Genomic DNA, 25613 nt, shown 5'->3' on the forward strand with positions numbered 1-25613 from the left:
GACAAGTGAAGATGCTATCTTCTCAGCCGGTTGCTCATGCTGGCAAATTCTACCTTTTTACTCTGGTGATTTTCAAAAATAGTGAAAGGATTAGTATTCTACCTAATGAATTTCCATAACTTAACTGAAATCACTTATACATAACATTAAATTTGTTGATGTAAGCAACTAAAAGTTACCATTTAATTTTTTAGTATCACAAAACATTGTCAGAAAATTTCTCTATTGTTCCTAAAGCTAAGAGCACTGGGAAATTTGAATCTAGCAGTCAGACAATAAATGTGCTGTAACAGTAGTTTTTATATATATATATATATATACTGGGGGGGGCTCTGGCGCCTATGGTACCCAACCCCTCGAGTTCCAGGCTGGTAAGACAAAAAAAGTTTCAAATTTCAGCTTATCTTTTTATTTATATATATATATATATATATATATATATATATATTAAACAATAATTCTATTAGGAATTTGATGCAGAAACTATTTAACACAAATTACAAGCTCCCAAACTTTCGGATTGGGTAGTTGTAATCATTGTGATTAAGATTTGGACAAGGTAACAGAATTTCAGAGCCTTTAAATGAACATTCATATCTGAAGACACTAGTGAAGCAATTCAATATTATTCTGAATGGCCTGTTTGACAAAAATAGGACGGGATATAACAGTACTGGATTTGATAAATGCCTGGTAGCAACAAGGGAGGCAATAGCTGGAAATTTTTCTTGATAGGGGTGAAGATGACAGTGAGCTGAAATTTCTTGAGAACCCTTGCATCTTTTGTATGGCATGGGAGCTGTGTGGATTTCGTTTCAATTTGGTGTGTGTGAGAGAGAGGAGAATGGTCATTTTTGGTTTGAGATGGTTTAATAGATGAGATTTCCAGTTTAAGAAATGCTTCTGAAGACCACCTGTCATCATGAACTCTTATCAATAGATATTTAATTATTCTGTGTTTTTGAGATGAATGATAAGCAGAGGACTGGTGTATGTATAATCCAGAAAAAGTGGTTTTGCAGTAGACTGATTTTGGAGGTAAATGTCTAGAAAGATTAACACTGATTTCTTTTCACGTTTTCAAATCAGTCATCCAGGATCAAATTCAGTTTGATCCTAAAGTGATTAATTTTTGTAGAAATATCCAGGTTTGTTGTCAAATGTGGATATTTCATTTGGAAGAATAAAGTTTATAAAGAAGCAGAACCGAGATGGGTCGTGTATTCTCTTTTCTTACTAAACAAGAGCAGAGAATACAGGAACATTGAACCTTATTGTTCATGTTAATTATATTTTTGCCATTTGGAAACATAGATCAAGAGCTACATGCATTTCTACAAAAAATGAATTGTGTACAGGCCAGTAAAATTTGTTTTGAAAAGGAATCACAAGGTGCATTATCCTTACTAAATGTTTACATCCATTGAGAAATTGAGAGTTCTTTCTCCACATCAGTACCAGAGAACATCCTTCTCTAGATGCTATGCATACCACTCATTTGCTTATCATTCCTCCCAAAAATCCAGAATAATTAAATCTGTTGACAAGAATTTATAATGTATGATCATTTGACTCACTTTGCCAACAGAATCAAGTACGAGGGGCTGAAATGTTCTGATAAACACCTAGAACAAAATGATATTAAAGCAACTGATATAACCACAAGAAAGAATATATCTTAAAACCCTTTAACCCCAATGTTTCATCAAATTGCAATAATTTGCTCTTTTTCTTTTAGGATATATAAGGAGACATGTCAGAGTTTAAAGAAATTTGAAGACACACAGGTGCAGGTCATCAAGTTTTTTCTGCTGCAAGAAACGTTCTACAACTGAGATTCACCAAACTTTGAGACTTTAGGGGACTGTGCCCAGCATATCCAACATTTTAACATTTTAGTTTAAAAATGGGTATCCTGAGATAAGAGATGCCCCCAGTTTAGGTAGACCTTTCACAGTGATCACACTTGAAAACATCGATGCAGTGTGCATGCCCTTGATGATAGACAAATACCAGCCAAAAACATTGCAAAGACTCTGGGATATCCAGGGAACAAGCTGGAATAATTATCTACCAACATCTGTACATGCAGAAGCTCTCAGTAAAGGGGATCCACAAATATTTGAATGTCAACCAAAAAAGAGAACATGTGCTGTCATCTCAAGGGATTTGGGGTCATTTTGAGAAATGGTGCAAATGTATTGGCTCATATTGTGACTGTTTGATGATACATAGCTTCATCACTATGAACCAGAGACCAAACAACAGTCAGTGGAGTGAAGACACAAAGTTTCTCCATGACCAAAGAAAAAACTGTTACAGAAGCAGCAAAGGTGAAACCGTTACAGCAGCAGCAGCAGTTTATTCAACTCTGAAGGAATTGAAGGAAAAATGCTGCAGGAAACTGAGCAAAGGTATGCTTCTTTTGCAGAGCAGTGCATCTGCTCACACTACTCATGAAACCCAACAGACAATACACAATGGGTTTTCAATGTCTGCCTCGTCCACCCTATTTGCCAGACTTGGTCCTATCTGAATATTTCCAAATTTAATGGAGCCCATGAAATGAACAAAATTGACCACAGATGATGAAGTCATATCTTCAGCTGATGACTGGTTTGTGCAACAAGGGGAAGACTTTTTTTCCTCAGTGGATTGCAAATAATGCAGCAGTGTTGTAACAAGTGTTATAACACTTCATGGAGAATATGTAGAATAATGTGTAAGGTACATGGTTCTACCTCAAAATTTCTATGCCATATGTAACAGGCACCTCTGAATGCACTATAAGGGTTCTTCAGTCATTGCTACCTTCAGTTTGTTGGTTAATTAAATGTTTTTTTTTTGTTGTTGTTATTAAAGGTTATTTGGAACATATTCAAGGATCGGTTTATTGAATGGTCAATAATTGAGTGATCACTGTATTTACCCTTTAGTAGTTTAATATACTATCCAAATATACAAATTCTCTTAATAATTGGTTAGTTGTATATTCTCAAACCAAGATATTGCATTTAGTTTCAATAGAAAGCATTCCTGCTCACTAGGCAGTGTAGAATTTTGCAGGATAATGTGTTCCACAATATTTCAGCCATATGTGTTTGCATTGGAGAAACACTGCAAACAAATGGCATATCTAATTTCCTCTACCAATATTGTCTTTTAATTTAATTTTAATTTTGTAGCAAATGGGAATGGATATGATGCTGCTGGCATGGATGCCTGTGGGATGATAGATATCAGAGGGTAGAGTTGAATCAAGGTGAATTCTTCTTCTGCAGCTTGTCCCACTTAAGTAGGGTCACTGTTTGTAGTGAGTCTCCTCCACAACCTCCTCTCTTGGGCTGTAGCCACATCCAAGTTCTTCATCCTCAAGTCCTCCTCCTCTCTCTCCATCTCTTCTTTGGCTGCCTGGACATCCATCTGCATGATCTTCTTCCCTCCTCATCATGACCAAACCATCTCTACCTTGCCTCCTGCATCTTTGCTCCTAAGTTCATAACATTCACCGTTCCCCTTACATAGTCATTTCTCAGACGATCCTTTCTGGTCACACCACGCATCCACCTAAGGATTCTCATCTCCGCTACCTCCATCCTGCTGATGTTATTTTTTCTCAGGGCCACAGTTTCCATAGCATATGTCATAGCTGGTCTCACTACTGTCCTGTAGATTTTGCCTTTTTGATTGATCGGCACCCTCTTATCGCATAGCACTCCAGCCATCTCTCTCTCTCTCCAGTTCCTGCATCCCACTTCCTTCTCAGCCTCACCATCCTCTTTCATTGTTGAACCTAAGTATCTAAAGTCGCTGACTTTTCTGATGACATTTCCTTCCAGCTCCAGATCTGTCTGCTGGCTGCCATCCACTTTGCAACACATACTCTGTCTTACTTCTGCTCACTCTCATACCTCTCTCTTCCAGTACTTTCCTCCAACTTTTCAGTTTAGCTGCCACTTCTTCTCTTGATTCTGCACACAGCACGATGTCATCTGCATACAACATAGTCCAAGGCACATCTTCTCTCACCTCCTCCGTCACTACCTCCAAAACAATATTAAACAGGAACGGACTTAATGCTGACCCTTGAAGCAAGCCAACTGTCACCGGAAAACTTTGTCTCTCCCACGCAGGTCCGAACTCTTGTCTTCACATTTCTGTACATCCCCTGCACCAGCCTGACATATTTCTCTGGTACCTTCTCCCTTAGACACCTCCAGACTTCTTGCCTTGGCACTCTATCATATGCTTTTTTCAGATCAATAAATACCAGATATAGTTCCCGTTGCTTCTCTCAAAACTTTCCATCATCTGCCGTAACCCAAAGATAGCATCTGTTGTCGATCGACCAGGCATGAAGCCAAATTGCTCCTTTTGTAATCTCCGCCTCCTTCCTCAGTTTCTCATCAAGAACTATCTAATCCCTCTCTAGGATTTTCATCGTGTATGACATCAACTTTATTCCTCTGTAATTCTTAGTCTTGTGCATCCCTTTATTCTTGTAGATGGAGACAAGAGTACTTCCCTCCATTCCTCAGGTATATTTTCCTGTTGACAAACTTTTATTAAACAGGTCCCACAGCAGGTCAATTCCCTCTTTCCCCAGTACCTTCCATGCCTCCACTGGGATCCTGTCAGGGTCCACAGATTTTCCATTCTTCATCCTCTTTATAGCCTCCTTCACTTCCACTCTACTAATGTTCTGCACCATCTCCTCATAAGGCTCCCCATCCCATCTTCTCTGTGAGTCCGTGCATTTTCTTCATTCAAAAGCCCTTCAAAGTATATATTCTCCATCTGTTTCTTATATCCACATCCCTCCTTAATACCCTTCCTCCAGAGTCTTTGATTTGCCTCGCATGTACGATGTCCTTTGATGCCTTATTTCTATGTGTGGAATTAAGGTGAATGAGGGCGACTGTGCCCAAGGGCTCTACTATATTATTTATATTAATAACATAGCAGAAGATTTGAAGGGAGGTATTCAGTTGTTTGTCGATGATGCAAAACTAGGGAGAATAATAGTTGATAAATGTGTAGATATCTTACATGATAATTTAAATAAATTGGAAGTCTGGGCCAAATACAGTGATTGTCAATTCAGTGTTATAAAATGTAAGATAATGCACTTTGGGATGAAAAGATTACACACTTCGTATTATATTGATGTTACTAGTTTACAGGAAATTGAGGCTAGGGATCTGGGGATGATGGTGAAAAGATATTTGAAATTCAGAGGACATATTGCAAGAATTGGCAGAATAGCTCAGAGGATTATTTGGATGCTGAGAAAAATAAGCAAGGTTATTATCCCTTGGATAATAACCTTGCTTATATAAGGCTATGATTCACCCACATGTTGACTTCATCCACGTGTTTCTCCACCTTTGCAACGAGTTGCCTGGTGTTGCACTACCTTACCCCAGTCCTGAAGATACTTTCAGGCGCAAACTTTGTTTTGCTCACACTTGGATAAAGGATTAAACTAAACTTATTATAGACTAAGCAAGTGAAAAATAAACTCCCAACATCTTTCTCTGAATCCAGAGTAATTTAATAATAAGGTTGCACACCCTTTGGCAACTCCTATAGGTTAGGAAGACCTCTCATTGCTTCTGCCTTTATCTCCACTACTGGGCCTGGCTCCCACTGATGAGACCTCAATAAAGGTCAAAACCGGTATGGGTAGTGGCCCTTGCCTTAATGCATAGCATTACACATATCCGCAAGGAGATGTGCTTTGCATTATGGGAGATACTGAGATAGGAGTGATGAGAACTTTCTCCACCTTTGCAATGAGTTGCCTGGTGTTGCACTACCTTACCCCAGTCCTGAAGATACTTTCAGACGCAAACTTTGTTTTGCTCACACTTGGATAAAGGATTAAACTAAACGTATTACATTCAGAAGCAGTCTAAGAGTGTAGTTAGTGAGGGTGTGTGGACCAAGTGTAGTTAGGTTCTTTTCTTGGAGAGTGGTAAATGAGTGGAATAGATTGCCAGAAGTGGTTGTGAGTGCCCCAACAGTGAATAGGTTTAAGGAGATGTATGATAGGTATTGTGTTAATATATAGATTGGGATTCCTACAATCAGTCTTTTGACTCCATGGAGTGCCCATATAAATAATAATAATAATTTAAAAATACAGTGCTTGGAATATTATCTGAAAGTTTATTGCTTAGTTCAGACTGTAAATTGATATTGTATACATCCATTCATAGTCTGTACTGTGTCTGTATTATTAGAAATATGCTGTTAGATAAATAATCATTACAAAAAAAATGCTAATTCAATTCTAATATTAATTTAATTATAAGAACCTACTTTGGTGTTATCAGTCTTGTAAGCATATTGTTTATAGTGATGCTGATAGCAGTATAAAATGAAATGATTATTCTTTGTGTATGTTAAAAATAAACTGTTACTTGGTAGGTAGGACAGTATTTCATCCTAATTGATATTGTTAGTCAGAGCACTTTGGGACTTTGAAACATACTCATTCAGTTATTATAAATCATTTCAATTACATTATTTTACTGAAGCAGTCCTAGATTAATGAACTTGAATCATTGATTTGCTTATTTATATTGATTAATAGCGTATTTAATCTTTAACTAGTCATTCTGTTTTTCATTACTAGTGATACTGTTCACTTGATGACCTATTTCCTTGCAGCAAAAATTATCAAATATTAATTTTTAATTGGATTTATTCTCATTTGGTGTAATAGGAGAACAGTATTTTATAAAATAAATACAAAAATCACCTTAGTTTAAGTAGCTAGTATTCATAGCATAGGAGGTAATCATTAGCTGTACTATTGTTTTATCATACTTTTTGATAGTTTTATAAATGAGAATGCCACATTTTTTGAGGTAAGACAGAACCAGAGTTCCTCAACAAACTCAATTGAGCATTAATGATAGGACTACTCATTTTATTCCGTTTATATTGAATAATATTTTGAGATTGAAAGAATTACATTTTACTACTGGGAAAGAAGGAAACTGGATTGTCAACATGAAAATTTGATTGATACAATAGTAGTATAATCAAGAAATTAGACAAATTTGCAGCTGTGCGTTATAACAGATTTAGAAGGATGAGGAGGGGGTTGGGGAGTTATTTTTAAAACTAAAAGTAAGAACAATAAAGTGTTACCCGCAATTTAGAATTAATCTTATGCTCACAATGTACTCAATAAAGAAAGAAAATATCTGATTTTTATTTTTTGAAATAAGGCATGACATTTTTGTTTTATTTTAAAATAGCATGAAAATTTTTGTTTATGCATGAAATATGTTGTTATAACCACATTAAAACTAACTAAAATTAACACACTGCTTGCATTTAAACTGCAGATAATACAGCTAACAAAATAACTATTCTTAATTTACCATCATAAGTTTATTATATACTTTCATTTCTTTACAGTCAAGTATGAAAGGATTAAGTTCCTGGTGATTGCCCTTCGAGAAAGTGTTGAAATCTATGCATGGGCGCCCAAACCTTATCATAAATTTATGGCTTTCAAGTCTTTTCCTGACTTAGTCCATAAACCTCTATTAGTAGATATGACAGTAGAGGAGGGAATAAGGTTAAAAGTCATATTTGGTTCAACTGAAGGTTTCCATGCTGTTGATTTGGATTCTGGTGCTGTTTATGATGTATATCTTCCTACTCATGTAAGTATATATTTTGATGTCAATGTATAGTTGGTGTCTCTCACTAAGAAATAACATCTAGTTTTCTGAATACCTTTAATTTTTCTTAAGTAGAAATTAAAATACAGCATTAATTTCTCATTTTGGTATATGTGCAACAATTTGCATTTATTTAATCCACTAGCTATATATATATATATATATATATATATATATATATATATATATTTTTTTTTTTTTTTTTTTTTTTTTTTCACTGTAAAAAAGATATGGAATTTGTTGTATCTTACTAAACTTGGCAACATTACTTTAACTGTCATAATATGAAACCATAATGTGCCAAGATTTTATTATTGTACAGGCACTTCCATGGAGTCCAAAGACTCATTACAGAAGACCCAAACTATCCACACAATCTATCATATCTCTCCTTGACCCCAGCAATAGAAAAAGCACTCGCAACTGACTCTGGCAACCCATTCCAATCATTCACAAGCAAAAATTCTAGTCTTCATACCCCTACTAACCATACCCTTATTCAACTTCTAGGGATGACCTCTTGTTCTGGACCCTCTAGCCGACTGCTGAAACATTTCCCCTGCATTACTTTAACTGGATAATTTTAACTGCATAACTTTATAGGATATATTTAATCTATCCTATAAAACCCTTTAAGCAACTTAAATGTTTCTATCATATCCCCTCTTTTCCTCCTATCAATCAACTTTTGCAATCCACACACCCTTAATCTATCCTCATGGGGAATGTTCCATAGACCACTCACCATCTTGATCAGTTGCCTTTAAATCTTCTCCACTGCTTCCTCATCCCCAGGAGACCAACACAGTAATTCAGATGTGGACTTATCAAGGCCTTATAACAACTTCCTTATCTCTACTGGTTAGTGTGTTCTTCAGTAGCCACATATTCTCATGGACAACTTTAGCAATATATCCTCTAAACTTTAACTCTCTGTCTACCATCACCCTCAAATCTCTTGCTTCGTCAATTTCCTAGAGTGCAGTTCCATCAATGTGGTCCACAGCTTGTAATCTATTTATCTCAAAATGCATAACTTTACATTTCTCCATATTACCCATTATCTTTTGATACACATGATCTTTTAATGATAATGATACCCATACTTGATAGCCTATTTAAATCATCCTGCAATCTCCGCATCACTTTGATTAACTGTATTAACTGTTAGTCTGCCTAATTACGCATCATGAGCAAACAACTGAATTTCTTGTCAGGTTATTTCCTATATCATTTACATAAAATAAACAGTAGTGGTTCCAGCACTGAACCTTGGGTGAATACCCAAGGTTCAGTGCTGGAACCTTGGGTTCAGTGCTTGGGTGAAAACAGGTGACTAGTGAATACCACTAGTCACCTGTTTTCTCCTTGATTCTGTCCCTCCATATACCACTTTTTTGATATCTGTCCAGTAGCCACCCTCTGATCCACATAACCAGTGTCATATCCATCCCCATTTGTTCTAATTCATGTAACAGAGTTCCATGTGATATCTGTCAAATGCCTTTGTAAAATCCAGCAGAATCATCTTGTAAAATCCAAATCAGCTGTTACTTTATTATAAAATGTTAGTAAATTACTAAGGCATGACCAACCCTTCACAAAGCCCTTTATACAGTAGTATAATATTTTTCATCCACCCGTTCTTGAATTCTCTTTTTAATCAATTTTTCCAATTTTTCTACTTTTACCACCATGACTGGGATACTAATTGGTTCTATAATTTTGCTACTGCAGCCTTAGAACCTCTCTTATGCAAAGGAATTATTTTGCCCTCTTTCCAATCCCTTGCACGATCTACAAAACTCGTGCTGATATCCCATAGCTGTATTTACATCAAGATTTTGCAATATCCTAAGAACCTCCAATTCATATTGGTGGATGTAGTACATCCGCCAATGAGTTTGCTGGTCACTTTTCTCCTTATATATATATATATCATATCCTCCACAGCATTTTTTTTTTTTTTTTTATTTAGCAGCTCATTCTTACTCCTCCATCTAACTCCTACCTGATTAACCCTCCTTACTTTAGGTATCATCATCATCATCAAATTCCTGCCATGTACCCTCAAGGGATGTACAGGATATGACAGTACTACATGAAAAAATTACATCATTACTAACTTCCTATCTACAATTTTCCTCCAAATCAGTCTGTTACTTGTCAAGACTCCAACATTATCAGATCTTATATTTCTATCGTCTAAGGCACTTTGTACCGTATCAATCCACCTATATCTTGGTCTTCCTCTGGGTCGTTTTCCTGCCAACCTGGCAGAGAACACTCGTTTTGCTAATCTTTCCTCTCCCATTCTATTTAAGTGACCATACCACCTGAGATTAGCTCTGCTAAGGCATTCCTGGATGCTGACACTGTCAAGTTCTTTCCTAATATCCTCATTTTTAATATGATATTGCCATTGATGCCATCTGTTCACACCTCTAATCTTTCTCAGGACTCTCATATCTGCGGTCTCTAGTCTTTGGTCAAGTGTATTACTTCTGACCCAGCTCTCAGATCCTATAAGTTAAAACTGGTTTGAACACAGTCTTGTATACAGCTAATTTAATGTTGCGACTAATTTCTCTCTTATTCCATATGAATTTATTCAATTGACTTCCTACCATACCAGCTTTGCTGATTCTGTTGTCTATTTCTATATTTAATTTACCATCTTCAGTAAAAATCGTGCCCAAGTAGCTGAAATGTTTTACTTATTCCACAGGTTCTCCATTCAAAACACAGTTGACATTTTCAATGATTCTGCATATTTTCATTGTCTTTGTCTTTTTATTGCTGACCTTCATACCATATCTATTACAACAGCTATTCAATTTAGTCAGAGAATCTTGTAGCGGATTTATTTAGAAGTATAACATCATCCGCATAAAGCGAAGAGCTGACATTAACATCTCCAATTTTGATATCAGGTTTAATACCACTTTCCTTCATAATGTGATCCATATAGATAATGAATAACAGAGAGGATAATGTACATCCTTGTCTCACACCAGATTTAACATTAAACCATCTTCCTGTACTTCCTTCAATTCTAACTACTGACTTACAACTCAAATAAAGACTAAGTATTGCTTCATATAATGCTCCATTGACACCATATAACTGCAGCGTATTGAATAGCTTCTCTCTTGGCACCTTGTCATATGCCTTTTCCAAATCGACAAAACTTAAATACAGATCTTTGTTATATTCCCATGCTTTCTCGACTATTTGTCGTAAAGTGAAGATCTGATCCTGACAGCCTCTATTTGGCCTGAATCCAGCTTGTTCTTCACCAAGCTTTTCTTCCACAATTCTTCTCGACCGTTTCTCAAGTATACTTGCATAGATCTTGCCAGGAACACTCAGTAGTGAAATACCTCTGTAATTCTCACATTCAGTTTTATTTCCCTTTTTATATATGGGTACTATGAGAGCTCTACTCCAATCATCGGGAATTCTTCCCTCTGTCAAGGCCTTCTGAACTATGCAGTGCAGCCACTGTAAGACTTTTATACCACCATACTTCAGCATTTCCGGTCGAATATCATCTACTCCTGCTGCCTTTCCACATTTCAAGCCTTTGATGGCTTTTTCTACTTCAAGTATGGATATGTATTCCTGACTGCATGCCTGGTCAGTATTTTTTATCACTGTGCTGTCATCACTGCTTGTTTCATTTAGCATTTTTTCAAAGTAATTACTCCATACTTCAAGGATATCTTTTTCTCCTGTTTTCATGTCACCTTTATCTTCTCTAACTCCTTTAACAGCACACTTTCCTCCATTCCTAAGCTTCTTCAACAACCTCCAGAATGTTTTGCCACCTTCTTGATATTTATTTTCTATATTCTTGCCAAAATCCTCCCATGACTTTTGTTTAGCTAGTTTTACACACTGTTTAGCTTTCTTACATTTGTCTGTATTCTGTAAGAGTAAAAGCTGACTTATTTGCCAGGAACTTTTGATATGCTTTCTTCTTTTCCTTCACTGCCTCTTTAACTTCCTGTGTCCACCAGGGAGTTCTGATTTTTTTATCCTTGCACACAACCTCACCACATGCCTTTCTGGCAGAATCAATCAATGTTTTCTTCAGAGTTTGCCACTGAATCTCCAAGATTTGATTCCTGTTCTCAAACTCTTTCATTTTCTTTTCAATAATCTTTCTGTATTGAAAAGAAAGATTATTGAAAAGTTTTATTTTATTTTATTATTTTATTATTGAACAGTTCACATCTGAGAGCTGCTCAACTTTTATTCGCTTTAAAACTTTCTTACATGTTATTCTTTTCAATATGAAATTCAATTTTATCCTGCTCAAGACTAAATAGTGATCGCTTCCAATTTCTAATCCTCTGTACACTCTGGTGTCCTGCACCAGGGAGAAAACATCACTATCAACAATAACATAGTCAATGAGACTTTTCTTATTCCTAGCCTCTTCTCTCCATGTGAATTTGTGCACATTTTTATGTTGGAACATGGTGTTAGTAATAACCAGTCCATGTCCTGAGCAGAAATCCAACAGATATTTGCCATTATTATTAGCTTTGCTCTTTTCTCCAAATTTTCCCAAAATATTTTTGTATGTCTCACAATCATTTCCTACTCTGCTATTTAGATCCCCAACAAGGACCAACTTTTCCTTTTTCATTGTGTCAGTTGCTTTTTCTAAAGCGTCAAAAAATTCCTACACTTCTACCTTAGTAGAACCTTCTGTGGGACCATAGGCACAAATAAGTCTTATTGTCCAGTTACCCATTGTCATATTTGGCCACATTACTCTACTTGAGACTGACTGCCATTCAAGAAGATTAGCCTCGTATTTTGTGTTGAATACTATGGCTACTCCTTCTTTTCCTTGATTGTCATTTCCTGAATATAACATTTTGTATTTATTGCTCAGAAAGATCTCACCAGTTTGGTCTTTTTTGTTTCAGTCACCCCTGTTATGTCGATCTGGTACTTATCTAATTCCTCAGCTAGTTCCATTTCTTTGCCATTCAGGCTTCTTACGTTGATAGTACCGATCTTTAACTCTGGTGATGTTGAGTTGGGGTTTGTTTTCAGATTTGTTCCAGTAGCTGACTTTTCGCTGTTCGCCCTGGTTCCCTGTCGAAAACAACGGGGGCCTTATTTAACCGGGCGACGCCCTAGCCGGCATGAAATTTTGTCATGTTGTACCATCATTTTTTATTTTGGTTTAACCAATAAGAATACAATTTGGTCGGCTAAATCCCAAATTGCTAGCCCATCCTCGTTTGTTCAGTATCCAAGTAGATACTCAACAGGGTGCACCACGAGAAGGTGAGGATTTGGACATTTGGTAAGAAGCCCTGGTCAGTTCTCCGCATTCCTTTAAAGGCTATGTGGAGATCTCCTCTTAGTTATACAGCTTTGACCCTTAAGCACCCCTACTTTAGGTATACAATTTAATATTTCTTCCTCTAAATGACTGTTAACTATCTTCCATGTACCACTAACATCCTTCTCTTGCAGTATTTTATGCCATGGCACAAATTTGAGCTTCCTCCTAAGCTTGTCATAATTATCTGCCTTGTAGTTCCATATATAACCTTTCTTGACAGATTATTCTTCATGTTTTACAAGGCCACATGGTCACTTTTGCCAATCAGAGGCAATGTGGCCACCTTGGTTATGGATAGCTCTTCTGATCATATGACCAGGTCCAATACTCTCATGCCCATAATCACTCAACCTGTCATGTCTTCAAAATCATCCGTGGAGTCTCCTGGTCTATAGCAACAACCAACTGTATATTTTGTCTTACTGGTATTGATCTCACACCAGACTGCTTCAAATGAACAGCCACCCTCCAGCCTATCTCCTATTCTTTTTGGCTGCACTTCATCCACTATAATTAGCAGTATCCCTCCATTCCCCCATCCTTTCTTCCCTGAAAATGCTAAACCCATCACATTCTATCCCTGAAACTACATCTGCTGTTAACCATGTTTCACTAATGCCTATAACTTTTGGTGAGGTTGCACTAACCAACACCAAAAAGTCCTTCGTGTTCCTGATACTTCTGGTATTTATATAGAAACTGTAGCATCCGCCCCACCTTTACTTACTGAATAGATTACCCTATTCAATATTTTTGTTTCAGAGACTAGATTCTGCACTTGGTCATTCTTATGCTCACTCACTTCATAAGTACTTTCACACAAAATCTCCTGTTCTTCATCCTAATTGCTTAAGTTTTCCTGAATTTGCACTTCATCATGCTCAGTGAACAAAGCTCTCTCTCTCTCTCTAGACACCTAATGCCAAAACCATTTAGATGTTGTCCATCAGCTTTATAGAAATCCTTGTTTCCATCAACCACAGACTACAGATCTACAAATCCTACATCATTCCTTCTGCACAACCTACATATCGATTCATTTGCTACCATTGCCCTCTTCCTCAGTTTGCCTCTATCATAGCATGGCAGGAGTCTTCACCTTCCCACTCTTCAGTTTTGTTTCTTCTAACAACTCCTTTATATCTTCCCACAAAAATCTCAAATAATTTGTGCCAACCAAAGACAATCAGTTCTTTCACATTACTTTTCTTTGCATCCAGATGGCATGATTAAGATAGTGAATTTCTGCACCAGGGAAACACGATATTGTTTTCATTTGCTTTCATTAAGTACTCTCCTGATCATTGAGTCTCTGTAGATAATTTTCTCCTTAACTCATTTTTCTTTGTAGCTCAGTGGATCTGGCGTTTGCATACCACAGCGCTTGGCTGCAAGAAGGAAGACTTGATTTTGAGTCTAGTCGGCGACTAGAGGAAATATTTCTAAGCCTTTTTTCAATCGGTTCCTGAGTTAGTCGATCTCTGGCACAGGCAAGTGGGTTTTTTGTCCCGTAAACTCAAGAAAATCGACCGTAGAACCCACATTGTTTCAGACATTAAATACGAGTGTTAGGGACCACGAGATGGTGGCACTTGTTGAGCTGTCACTCTTCACTGCGTGCCGCTTAATTAGTGATAGCCTTGGGCCAGCTATCTCTGATTGGGTACCAGTGGAGATTGAACTGCCCACTCAGTCTCCAAAAGTTAGATAGAGCTAAAATCGGCCTTACCTACTCCCTATATATATGGGAATAAAAAGGCATTAGCTGATTTTTTTTTTTTTTTCTCATTTTTCTCATTTGTTTGCTTGGTCTTTATTATTACTTCAGACCACCTGCTTCTTCCTCTTCTCAGCTCTGCTGCCATTTTTCACTTTGTCCTGTGGAGGATAAAAATTCGAGAACACTATTTTTTTATTTATGTCCATCTCATTCTCCTCTATTTCCACAGCCATGCATTCAACGTTAATTCCAACATTTTTCATCCTACTGTCGATACTGTACATTCTGCTAACATTTGCTCTGTTCTTGTCACCTAATAGGTGCTCACTTTTGAAACATTTAATACACACTCTCACTCCAGTTTCAATTTCTGTCCACTGGCACTGCACACAGCTGTGTCAATACCATACTCACTTTGGACTTCAGCCCAACTGGCCCAGTCCTCAGAGCCAGTCCTTCAAACTTGGACCTACTGCAGATATGCTATGGATAAGCCTTAATCCTTAATAGGCTTAAGGAATAGAATCAATTAGGAAGTAGCTGATTGCACATAGATTAATGTGCAATGTTTGGCTTGCATCCATGGCAGGCCCTGAACTGGCATTAACAAGGTTATAAATAATCTAGAGCAATTATGACTAATATTTCATAGGCCATACTGCAGTAAAAGAAGGAACTGAATGCTTTTGGGCTCATACACTACACATACATTGAGAACTGAACATCTTTGTTTTTAATACAATGTGATGACTGAATGCCTATAAATTAGAATCATGTCTAGCCACTGCAACAGTACCATTCATGCCTCACACATTAATAGCACTATCTAAGTTGCTTTCATGCTGTTACAGTGTGATTGCTCTGTTGATGAGGCTACCAGAATGGAAACATTAAGGCAGCTGTTCAAGATTATGTAGCCACTGATTGCTGTCTCACCAAATCATCCACAGATGACCTAGATACTGGTTTTGGTGTCATGCTTAGAAGAGCAGCCACCATACTGCAATCTATTAAGACTCTGATTCATGAAGCGAAGTCTTTTATCTAGTTGTACCTCTAAGTATTTGGCTACTGGTTACCATGGAATGGGGTACCAAACATGACCACTTCACCCTCCAGGGGCAGGGGATATTTGTCTTATAAATATTAGTGCTGTTTTCTGCATTGATATCATTTTTTTTTTTTTTAACCATTGTTCTAGTTTGGAGATCATGTTTTGAAGTCAGAAGGAGCACATGTACATCGTTATTGCAGTATCATTTGTGTATAGAGCCATTGTGGTGGCAGCTATGCATGGAATGCCAGCCACATAGATGTCAAAGAGCAGAGATGACAACAGGGAGGAGAGGGTACCTGCTGTGATTTTGTGTCTACACCATCATGTTCCCTGCAGCTTCAGAGTTTGTGATCACTGAGGTAGGATTTGGCAAATTTGAGCTCCAGGAATTTTAAAAGAAGCCCATTCAGCCATATTTTGTAGAATACTTTGGCAACATCCAAAAATATTGGCCTGTGTGTGTGCTATCTCATGTTATACCCTATGCTGATGATTTCCGTGACTCTTGAGAACTTGTTTTTCATTGAAGTGGTTCTCCCAGAATTCAGATTGCTCATCAGGGATGAGATTTAATTCTTCAATGACTTTCTGCAGTTTTGTTAGCATTATCCTCGCAACTATTTTTCCTGAGTAGAAGAGCAGGGTGATAGTTTTGGGAGAATAGTGCTGCTTTTCCTGTTCTTGGGATTGAGCTTCCATCCATCGTGCTGGGAAGTAGTGATATCTTAATATTGCACTAGTAAATGACAGTGTGCTTTATGATTTTATGTGATGTTGATAATTTTGTTAGAAATTCCATCTGGGCTTTCCTATTAAGTGTGATGATAATTTTGTGTGCCTCAGTGAGGAGAGGGATCAGTTGAATAGGGTTTGGTAATCTGCATTTTAGCATACAACATAGCCAGGTATGTACTTTACAGTTGAAGTCTAGATCTCTCTCTCTCTCTCCACCTCTGTGTAGACTACATGCACTGACTAGGCTGTCAGCAAAAGCTTCAACTCTCTCAGCATTATGGTAAACAAGACCATATCCACTGTGAATTAATGGGAAGTTTTATGGGCCCTGTGAAGCATTTCTCAGCATTCTGTGGTATTGACTCCCATCTCTGTTCTTTTCATGGATGATGTTTTTAATGTCATCCAGAAGTCAGTCATAGTTTGTGCATGAAGGGGCAGCTGTTCAGGGCTGGTGATAAGCTGGACATTGCTTGCCTGCAAAGCTGAAATGGGTGCCCCAAACAAATAGCAATTTATTTATTTATTTTTATTTTTATCATAATCCTGTTGAACGAATTTGCAAGAAAGAAATTAAATTACACATTTGTTCTTGAAAACATTTTATTAATTAAAATTTAAATTTCCTAGTTTTGATATTAACAAAATTATCTTATAATATTCTTAATGTCTAAGTTTTCACATATATCATTTTCAATAGCTATTAATGCTAGACTTTCAATCCTTGTTTGTAACATACTTGTTCTTAAATAAGTCTTAATTAATTTAAGTTTCGAAAACGAACGCTCACTGCTTGCAGGAATTCCAGCGGCGAAATCAACATGGCAGTAAATGATATCTACTACTTATCAACAGTAACCAGAGTAAATGTAATTGAATTTTATTGTTTTCATTTCAAAATAGAAACCATCCCCATGAAACGGGCCATTATAGTTTTCAATCTTAAAATCCTATATCACATTACACCTGGTTAGAATTACTTACGTTGGTGACATGACGATTTCACAGAGTTCTACATGCTCTGCACCGGTTGAACCAGGCCAAACGACTACTAGCTCTTCAGCGGAATGAGACTCTATGGTCCCATAGAAAATACATTACTGGATAGGGTCGTTGCACGGGGCTGCTCTGAGCCAAGCGAAGCAGTGCGCTTGCTGCCTAAGAAAGCGCGTTCTTAGTGGGAGAAAATCTGATCTATTTTTATGCATAATATGTAAATTTGCAGCAATTATATTGACTTACCTAATTATTATTAATTAATTCCTTTACAAAAATTTAAAGAAAGAATGAAACTTCATACTAACACTTCGAAACGTCGCCCACCTTATAGTGGCACCTGCCTGCAATGTAGGCCCACATCTGCGGGCCCTGCAGCTGTTAATGTAGTTAGTTGCTTTTCAAGCTCAAAATTGAGTAGTCATTTTCCCCCCCATTTGAGTCGATGTTTGGAACTGGGCCAATCGATTTATCTACAGTGGTTTTGTCCATCAACAGTTGGGGGAACTGATCTGGAATATTTTCATATTATGGGCCCATTTGGAATAAAACTGGGTTGTGGTCAGAGCCGATGTCATCAATTGCGTTTATTTGATACCGGTGTGGAACATTTTATAGTGTTGCTATGCAAAGACATCATGAAATCCTTCTGCATTGTATTATATGGGTTCTGGAAGTCCTAAAATCGCATGTTCCTGGTGGCAGCAAAATTGTTAAAATTCTACCATTTTAGTTTGTATTTCTATTATTACCGGCTGTGTGCTTCAGATTTCTCTTTCTAGTAAATGTTTGTTTGGAAAGTTATATACGGAGTAAATTTTCAGGGAGCCTGCATTTGCAGTTTGGAACCTCCCTTGATTTCTGTGTCAATAGTGGTGGGATTTACAACTTCATTGTGTTCTATATTGTGCTTGACAAAGATGACTATGTCCTGTATTGTAGCATACGATGTATACAAGTGTGTACTTTAATGATGAAGTCTAGATATGGATGTGTGTAGTTTGGACTACACCCATTGACTAAGCTGTCGGCAAAATCTTCAACTTTCTCTGCATTGTGGTAAACTAGACCATGCCCACCATGCATGTCCTGTCAAGAGATTCATATCCATCAAAGAGGTTGGCTATCATGGATCTCTACCTGAGATCCATAATATGCAGTAGAAATGTAAGGTGGCATTTAGTATCCTATATTTGTAGATGTGTGTGTTTCATGAAGCCAGTTTACCTGCTTTGTGGGACAAAAAAAAAATGGAGATTCAGGAATGGGAAAACTCTCTAGTTATGAGATTGGCTAACTCAGCTTTAAATGAAAAAGACTTGATAATGGTTCCTCGTGTCCTAGATTAGAACCTAGGTGTTTCCAGAGCTCCATCAAAACCAACTGAATTACAGTGATTCTCATGATTGAAACTGAAGTTAAATCAATGAAGAAGTCACATATTCCATATCAAGCAGTAAAATTGCATATCACCATATTTTTAAAATACTCTGGATCAGAGATACTTTTTTTTTCACTTGGTTATTAAGTAAATTATGATAGACAAGAAATTATGTTCTTGTTTTAATCCTAATTCCAAGCATAAGCAAAGTTTGCACATGGTGTTTTCATCTAAGCTATTTGTATATAGAAGATATTGACTTCACATCAATTGCTTAATGTGCCATAATGCAAAATATACATTTCCTTTCAGACATATATATTACTTTGCATTATGGAAATAGTATCTTCCTGGGTCTAGCTCCGAGTGATGGACTGCAGTCATACTACCATCCCTTATGTTAAGGATTTTTCTGAAAGAATAACTAAATTGCTTAGATCTGTTGGCTTTCGGGTGTCCTTTTGTCCTATTAAAAAGGATGTCTGTTTTTTTTGCTCTGCAAAGGATAAACTTTTGCCTAGCCTAAGAGTATTAAATACCATTCTGGTGTGGATTATCAAACCTTTACTAAACAGGTAGGTTGGTGGTTGTTCATCATGATGAACATATCAGTTATGTTAAATTCCATGAACTGGAACAGTCTGGACTAACAGAACACACCATTTCCACCAAACACAACATATTTTGGATAAAGACTAAGCAATTGTTCACAAAAGCAATTGTCTCTTGCAATTTATACAAAGAAAGTTATGAAACTTTGCTTCATTGTACAAATCTGAACAGAAGTGTATTTTAAACCATGTCACTCTGTAATGACATATACATGTAACTCACATGCTTTCATTCTGGCTTCTGGTTATCTGTTGTACTTGTTTAATATGAAAGTCATACTGACAATTCACTAGATATTAAAATGAAAATTTTATGCTAATAAAACATTTCATGTAATTTATTAGTTAATAATTATTTATTTCGTTGAAAGTTTTTTCACTTGGTTATAAATTAAATTAAAGATGCCAAGAAATTATATTCTTGTTTAATCCTTTATCCAAGTGTAAGCAAGCAAAGTTTGCATGTGAAGAATCTTCACAACAAGGCTACCTGTATATAGAAGCTGGTGACTTCACATTAAATGCCTTAATATCTTGTAATTCAAAACACACATCCTTTCTGGTGTGTATAATGCTATGCATTATGAGAAGTGCCACTACTCAGACTGGTTTTGACCTTTATTGAGATTTCATCAGTGGGAACCACACCCAGAAGAGATACCAAAGTTGAAGTAATGCAGAACTCATATATTTTCCATCTACAAGTAGTGAAAAGATGTAGTGCCATATTAAAATACTCTGGATTAAAGCTAGTTGTTCAAAGTTTTGTAACCATGTAGTGGCCCTTCCCATAATGCATAACGTTATACACACTCAAAAGGATGTATGTTTTACATTATGGAATACTAAAGCAATGAATGTGAAATCGCTAGCCTTTATATACAAGTAGCTTAGTCATGAAAATACTTCAACCTTCATGATATCTGCTAACTTTATTTGCTTATACTGTACTTGGATAAAGGATTACACAAGTTTATAATTTCTTGGAATCTTTAATTTTATTATTTATTCCATTATGCTGACTTATGTACCAATTCACCATGCAATTTGAAGATTCCATTAAAATAAAAAAAACTGACAAATAATACAAAAATTCAATCCAGGAACTTATAAATAAACTAAGATATGATGCAGCAACATAGATCTTTTTATCATATCAATGATTAGTTGGTATTCTTTTGCACTTCATAATTGGTTCCTAAGTGGGATCATGGATACAAAGAAGTTTTTTCCATTTTAAAATTTTTCTCCATCACTACACTTGAAATTTTATTTCATTAAATGATTATTTTTATTTATTGTTAAATACTTCAACGATTTTTTGTGATATTTTTATCTCCTCATTTCATTATATAAATACTAATTATTACATTTATTTGACATATGCTAACAATGTCAATTTCCTTTCTAATATCTTCATTTTTAATATGATTCTACCATTGTTGCCATCTGTTCATGCCTCTAATTTTTCTCTATACAAGTATCCCTTGATTAACACAGTATATTAATCCCTCGATGTTACCGCATATATCAAAATCGCGTTAATCAAATATAATAATCATTGGTAAAAAGTACAATTCGTCCATGATCGATTACTGTACTAATAGTTCGTCTTATATGGTACTATTTAGGGAAGATAAAAAAATGAATGCCAAGTAAATGTTTAATAAATACTTGTACCTACATTAGTTACTGCAATTTTTTGTATCAAAAGAAGTTATCAAGAGTCATTTGAACAGTTTTAGTTTTTTTTTCTTATCGACACAAATTCTACGATAACAAGCAAAATGACTCTCCAGACATCGGCAAACAAGCATTCTTCGATTAACTTCTGGATCCATATCCATTACTTGCTGCAAGCAATTCTAAACTGCAAAATATTCCATCCAGTTCTTTGACTGTTATCTCCTTTGGAATCTCATCTTCACATTCCATTTGTTCGTTGTCTTCATATGTGCATTGTTCAATTTCAAGAAGATCGTTGTCACTGAAATCTTTTGAATTTGAATCCAATAATTATTTAACATCTTCTGCATCGACACCATCAAAACTAAGGTCTTTACCAATTGCGACGATTTCTTCAACCACATTGTTCACAGGATTTTGAAAACAACCCAAGTCATTAGTGCATTCTGACAAAAGGTTTTTCCAAACAGCTTTCATGCAGCTAGAAGATGCTTGCTCCCACGAGTCATGAATGTTTTCAATTGCATGTTTAATGTTAAATTTTTTCCAAAATTCTTGAAGCGTAATCGTATTTTCTTCCGTTGTTGTTTCTACTGCCTTTGAGAATGTCTTTTTAAGAAAATGGGATTTGAAAGTTGCAATGATCCCCATGTCCATAAGTTGTAGCAATGATGTCGTATTTGGTGGGAAAAATAAAATTTTCACATTCTCACGCAGATCATTAATAGAATTTGAATGACCAGATGTGTTACCTAAAAGCAAAAGATCTTTGAAAGCTAAGTTATTTCTCTTGCAATAAACTTTAACTGCCAGGCAAAATAAGACTTAAATCAATCTTCGAATAGACTTTGGGTGACCAAAGCCTTCTAATTCGCCCGCCAAATTACAGGTAAAGAGTTCTCGTTACATCCTTTTAAAGTCCTTGAGTTCTGAGTTCGACAGACAAGTAGTGGCTTCAATTTAAAATCTCCATTAGCATTCCCTCCAAGAATAGCAGTTAAGCGATCTTTTGATACTTTATAGCCATGCTGTGCTGCTTCTTTTTTTGATATAAAAGTTCTAGATGGCATTTTTTCCAATAAGACCAGTTTCATCTACATTGAAATTTGGCGGTAATCGTAATCATTTTCTTTGATAATTTTCTGCAGATCAGTAGGAAATGTGGATGCAGCATCTTCATCGGCACTTGCAGCATCACCTGTTATTTTCACTTTCTTAGTCCAACCCTAGATTTAAAAATTTCAAGCCAGCCTTTGCTAGCTGCGAATTTTGAATTGTCTTCTTTATATTTAGTCTCTTTAAGTCTTGAAAACAGGCTTATAGCTTTGGCCGTGATATTATAGGCACTAATTGGAATTCTCTTTTCATTGCAGTCTTCCAGCCAAATAATCAACAGATCTTCCATTTCAACCATTATAGCACTCCAGCTATGTGTGCATTGCATACTTGCAGATGTAGATGCAACTTTATCTTGCTCGCAGTACTCATCAGCTTTGGATAAAATAGTCTGTATTGTAGACTCGTTAAAGCCAAATTCGCTTCCGATCTTACTTTTACTTTCACCACGTTTAAATCTTTTAATTATATCAAGTTTTGTATCAAAGGTAATTACTTTCCTCTTCTTTTTTTCACTTAATGACCTGGTTGTGGGATTGCTCTTATTCTTCGATATGATTAATGGACTGTAAAATTACGAAGAACATAATTTGTAAATACGTACAGCAGAACAACTGGAGCTTGTAATACACCCACTCTTAATGCTAGGAGTGAAGTAACTGACTGGCACTCGGGCTCTGGGATCACGGCTGCTTGGGAGGAATGACGTCATCATGCTCACAGCACGATGCTTGCATGTTTTTGCATGGTAAATTTAAAGGCACATTAATCAAAACTCTTGCAGCATATATCAAGGGATTTCTGCAGTTAATTTCGCTGCTTTAATCAAATCCCGCGTTAAGCAAGGGATACCTGTACTCTCATACTTAATGACCTGATTGTGGGATTGCTCTTATTCTTCGATATGATTAATGGGCTGTAAAATTACGAAGAACATAATTTGTAAATACGTACAGCAGAACAACTGGAGCTTGTAATACACCCACTCTTAATGCTAGGAGTGAAGTAACTGGCTGGCACCCGGGCTCTGGGAGCACGGCTGCTTGGGAGGAATAACGTCATCATGCTCACGGCACGATGCTTGCATGTTTTTGCATGGTAAATTTAAAGGCACATTAATCAAAACTCTTGCAGCGTATATCAAGGGATTTCTGCAGTTAATTTCGCTGCTTTAATCAAATCCCGCATTAAGCAAGGGATACCTGTACTCTCATATCTGTAGTCTCTAATCTTTGATCAAATACTTTTTTCTAACCCATCTCTCACATACATCTGTGATTTGAATATTGCCTTGTATTATACATTTTTTTTGGAGGGGGGGCTAATTTCTCTCTTATTCCATATAAATGTATTCATTTGGTTATCTCACCATACCAGCTTTTCTTATTCTGTTGTCTATTTCAAAATTTAATTTGCTGTCTTCACTAAAAACTGTGCCTAAATAGTTGAAATTCCTATTTTTATAGTTTTTGTCTTTTTTTTCATTCCAAATTTGTTGCAGTCATAATTCAATTATGTCTTCTTTTTTTTTTTTTTTTTCACTTCATGATTTTAGAAGTGCATCATCTGCATAAAGCAAAGAGCTAAGATTAATCTCTCAGAATCAAATATCAGGTTTAAAGCTACGTTCTTTCATAATGTGATCCATAAAAATTATGAATAAAAGTGGAGATAATGTATACCCATGTCTTATACCTGATTTCACTTCAAACCATCTTCCTGTATTTCCTTCAATTCTAACTGCTGATTTACAAGTTAAATATAAACAAAATATTCCTCTCTATAATGTTCTATTTATGCCATATAACTGTAATGTTTTAAAACTTTTTCTTTAGACAAATTTTGTCGAGCAAAACTTAAGTACAGATCTTTCTTATATTCCTATGATTTCTCACTATTTCTTGTGAAATGATAATGGTGGAGAAGATTCAGAGATGAGCGACCAAGATGGTGAGTGGTCTGTGGAATGATCCCTATGAGGAGGATTGAGGATGTGTGGATTGCAGAATTTGGTTGATAGAAGAAAAAAAAGGGGATAGGATTTGCTGGCCTGGTTGGCCGAGAGTGGTTAGCGTATCCGCTCTCCAGCCAAAAGGCTGCGGGTTCGAATCCTGCAGTGGGCATGGATGTTTGTGATTGTCTGTGAAAACAGTACTGGTGATGGCGGACGATAGATGGCTTTGATGTAGATGCGGTTTGTTGTAATTGGTGGAGATGGAGAGTTGTGGAGTGGGTGCCCTCCCTCGATGAGTCTTTGGAGGGGTCATGTAATAATAATAATAATAATAGAAACGCTTAAGTTACTTAAAGGGTTTTATAGGATTGATGCAGGGGAAATGTTTCAGTACTTGTTCTAGAGGGGTTAGAACAAAAGGTGATCTCTGGAAGTTGAATAAAGGTGTGTGGTTAATAGGGGGTATGAGGATTAGATTTTTTGCTTGGAGATTTGTGAATGAGTAGAATGGGTTGAAAGAATCAGTTGTGAGTGCTTTGTATGTTAATAGATTCAAGGCAAAGTATGATAGATTGTGTGGATAGCTTCCACATTAAATCTTCAGACTCCATTGAGGTACCTGTAGAATAATAATAATTTAGGTTATTCAAGGTAATTATATGTGATAGTGATCTTTATCTTACTTAAAAGTAAGTGATGATTGTTTTCAGTTTCCAATCTTGTGTATACTCTTATATCCTGAAGCAGTGTGAACATATCACAATCAGTAGTAACATAGTCAGTGAAGCTTTTCTTATTTCTTGTATCTTTTCTTCACATGAACTTGTGCACATCAGACTAGTGTTAGTATGTTAGACATGGTGTTAGTAATGACTAGCCTTTATCATGAGCAGATACAGACCTACTGGTAAGTAAGTACCTGCTGGTACTTACCATTATTAGTCTTTCCCTTTTCTCAAAATGTTCCCAACACATTTTATATGCCTGGTGAGAATCATTTCTTGCCTTTCTTTAGATTTCCAACCAAAACCACTTTTCCCATTTTCTTTATGTCAGCTGTCTGCTCTGATGACTCCAGAAATTCCTTCACTTCTTCCTTAGGGGAACCTTTTGTGGGGCCAAAGATGTAAATAATTTTCATTGTCCATTTCTCCATTTTAAAGTTTGCTTACATAACTATTTGAAACTGCCTTCCAATTAAAGAGTTTATCTTCTTGTCTGATGTTGAAATTACAGGCTCTGTGGAAGAGTATGTTGATTTTTTACGATACCGTGATAGGCTG

General features: G+C 36.4%; 1 protein-coding gene across 5 annotated transcripts in view; it reads left to right on the plus strand.

Annotated features, from left to right (window-relative positions):
- msn (serine/threonine-protein kinase msn) overlaps positions 1-25613 on the plus strand; it is a 566215-nt gene that overhangs the window by 509461 nt on the left and 31141 nt on the right. For all 5 annotated transcript variants that reach the window (XM_090413541.1, XM_090413543.1, XM_090413544.1 and 2 more), the window contains one exon: positions 7435-7685. In XM_090413541.1, coding sequence (XP_090269667.1) covers positions 7435-7685 — 251 coding nt within the window. The remainder of the gene's footprint in view (positions 1-7434; positions 7686-25613) is intronic.

The sequence above is a fragment of the Typopeltis vanoorti genome, chromosome 24 (assembly GCF_054136105.1).
Source record: "Typopeltis vanoorti isolate ZY-2024b chromosome 24, IOZ_Tvanoo_1.0, whole genome shotgun sequence".
In the NCBI taxonomy this organism is placed as follows: Eukaryota; Metazoa; Arthropoda; class Arachnida; order Uropygi; family Thelyphonidae; genus Typopeltis; species Typopeltis vanoorti.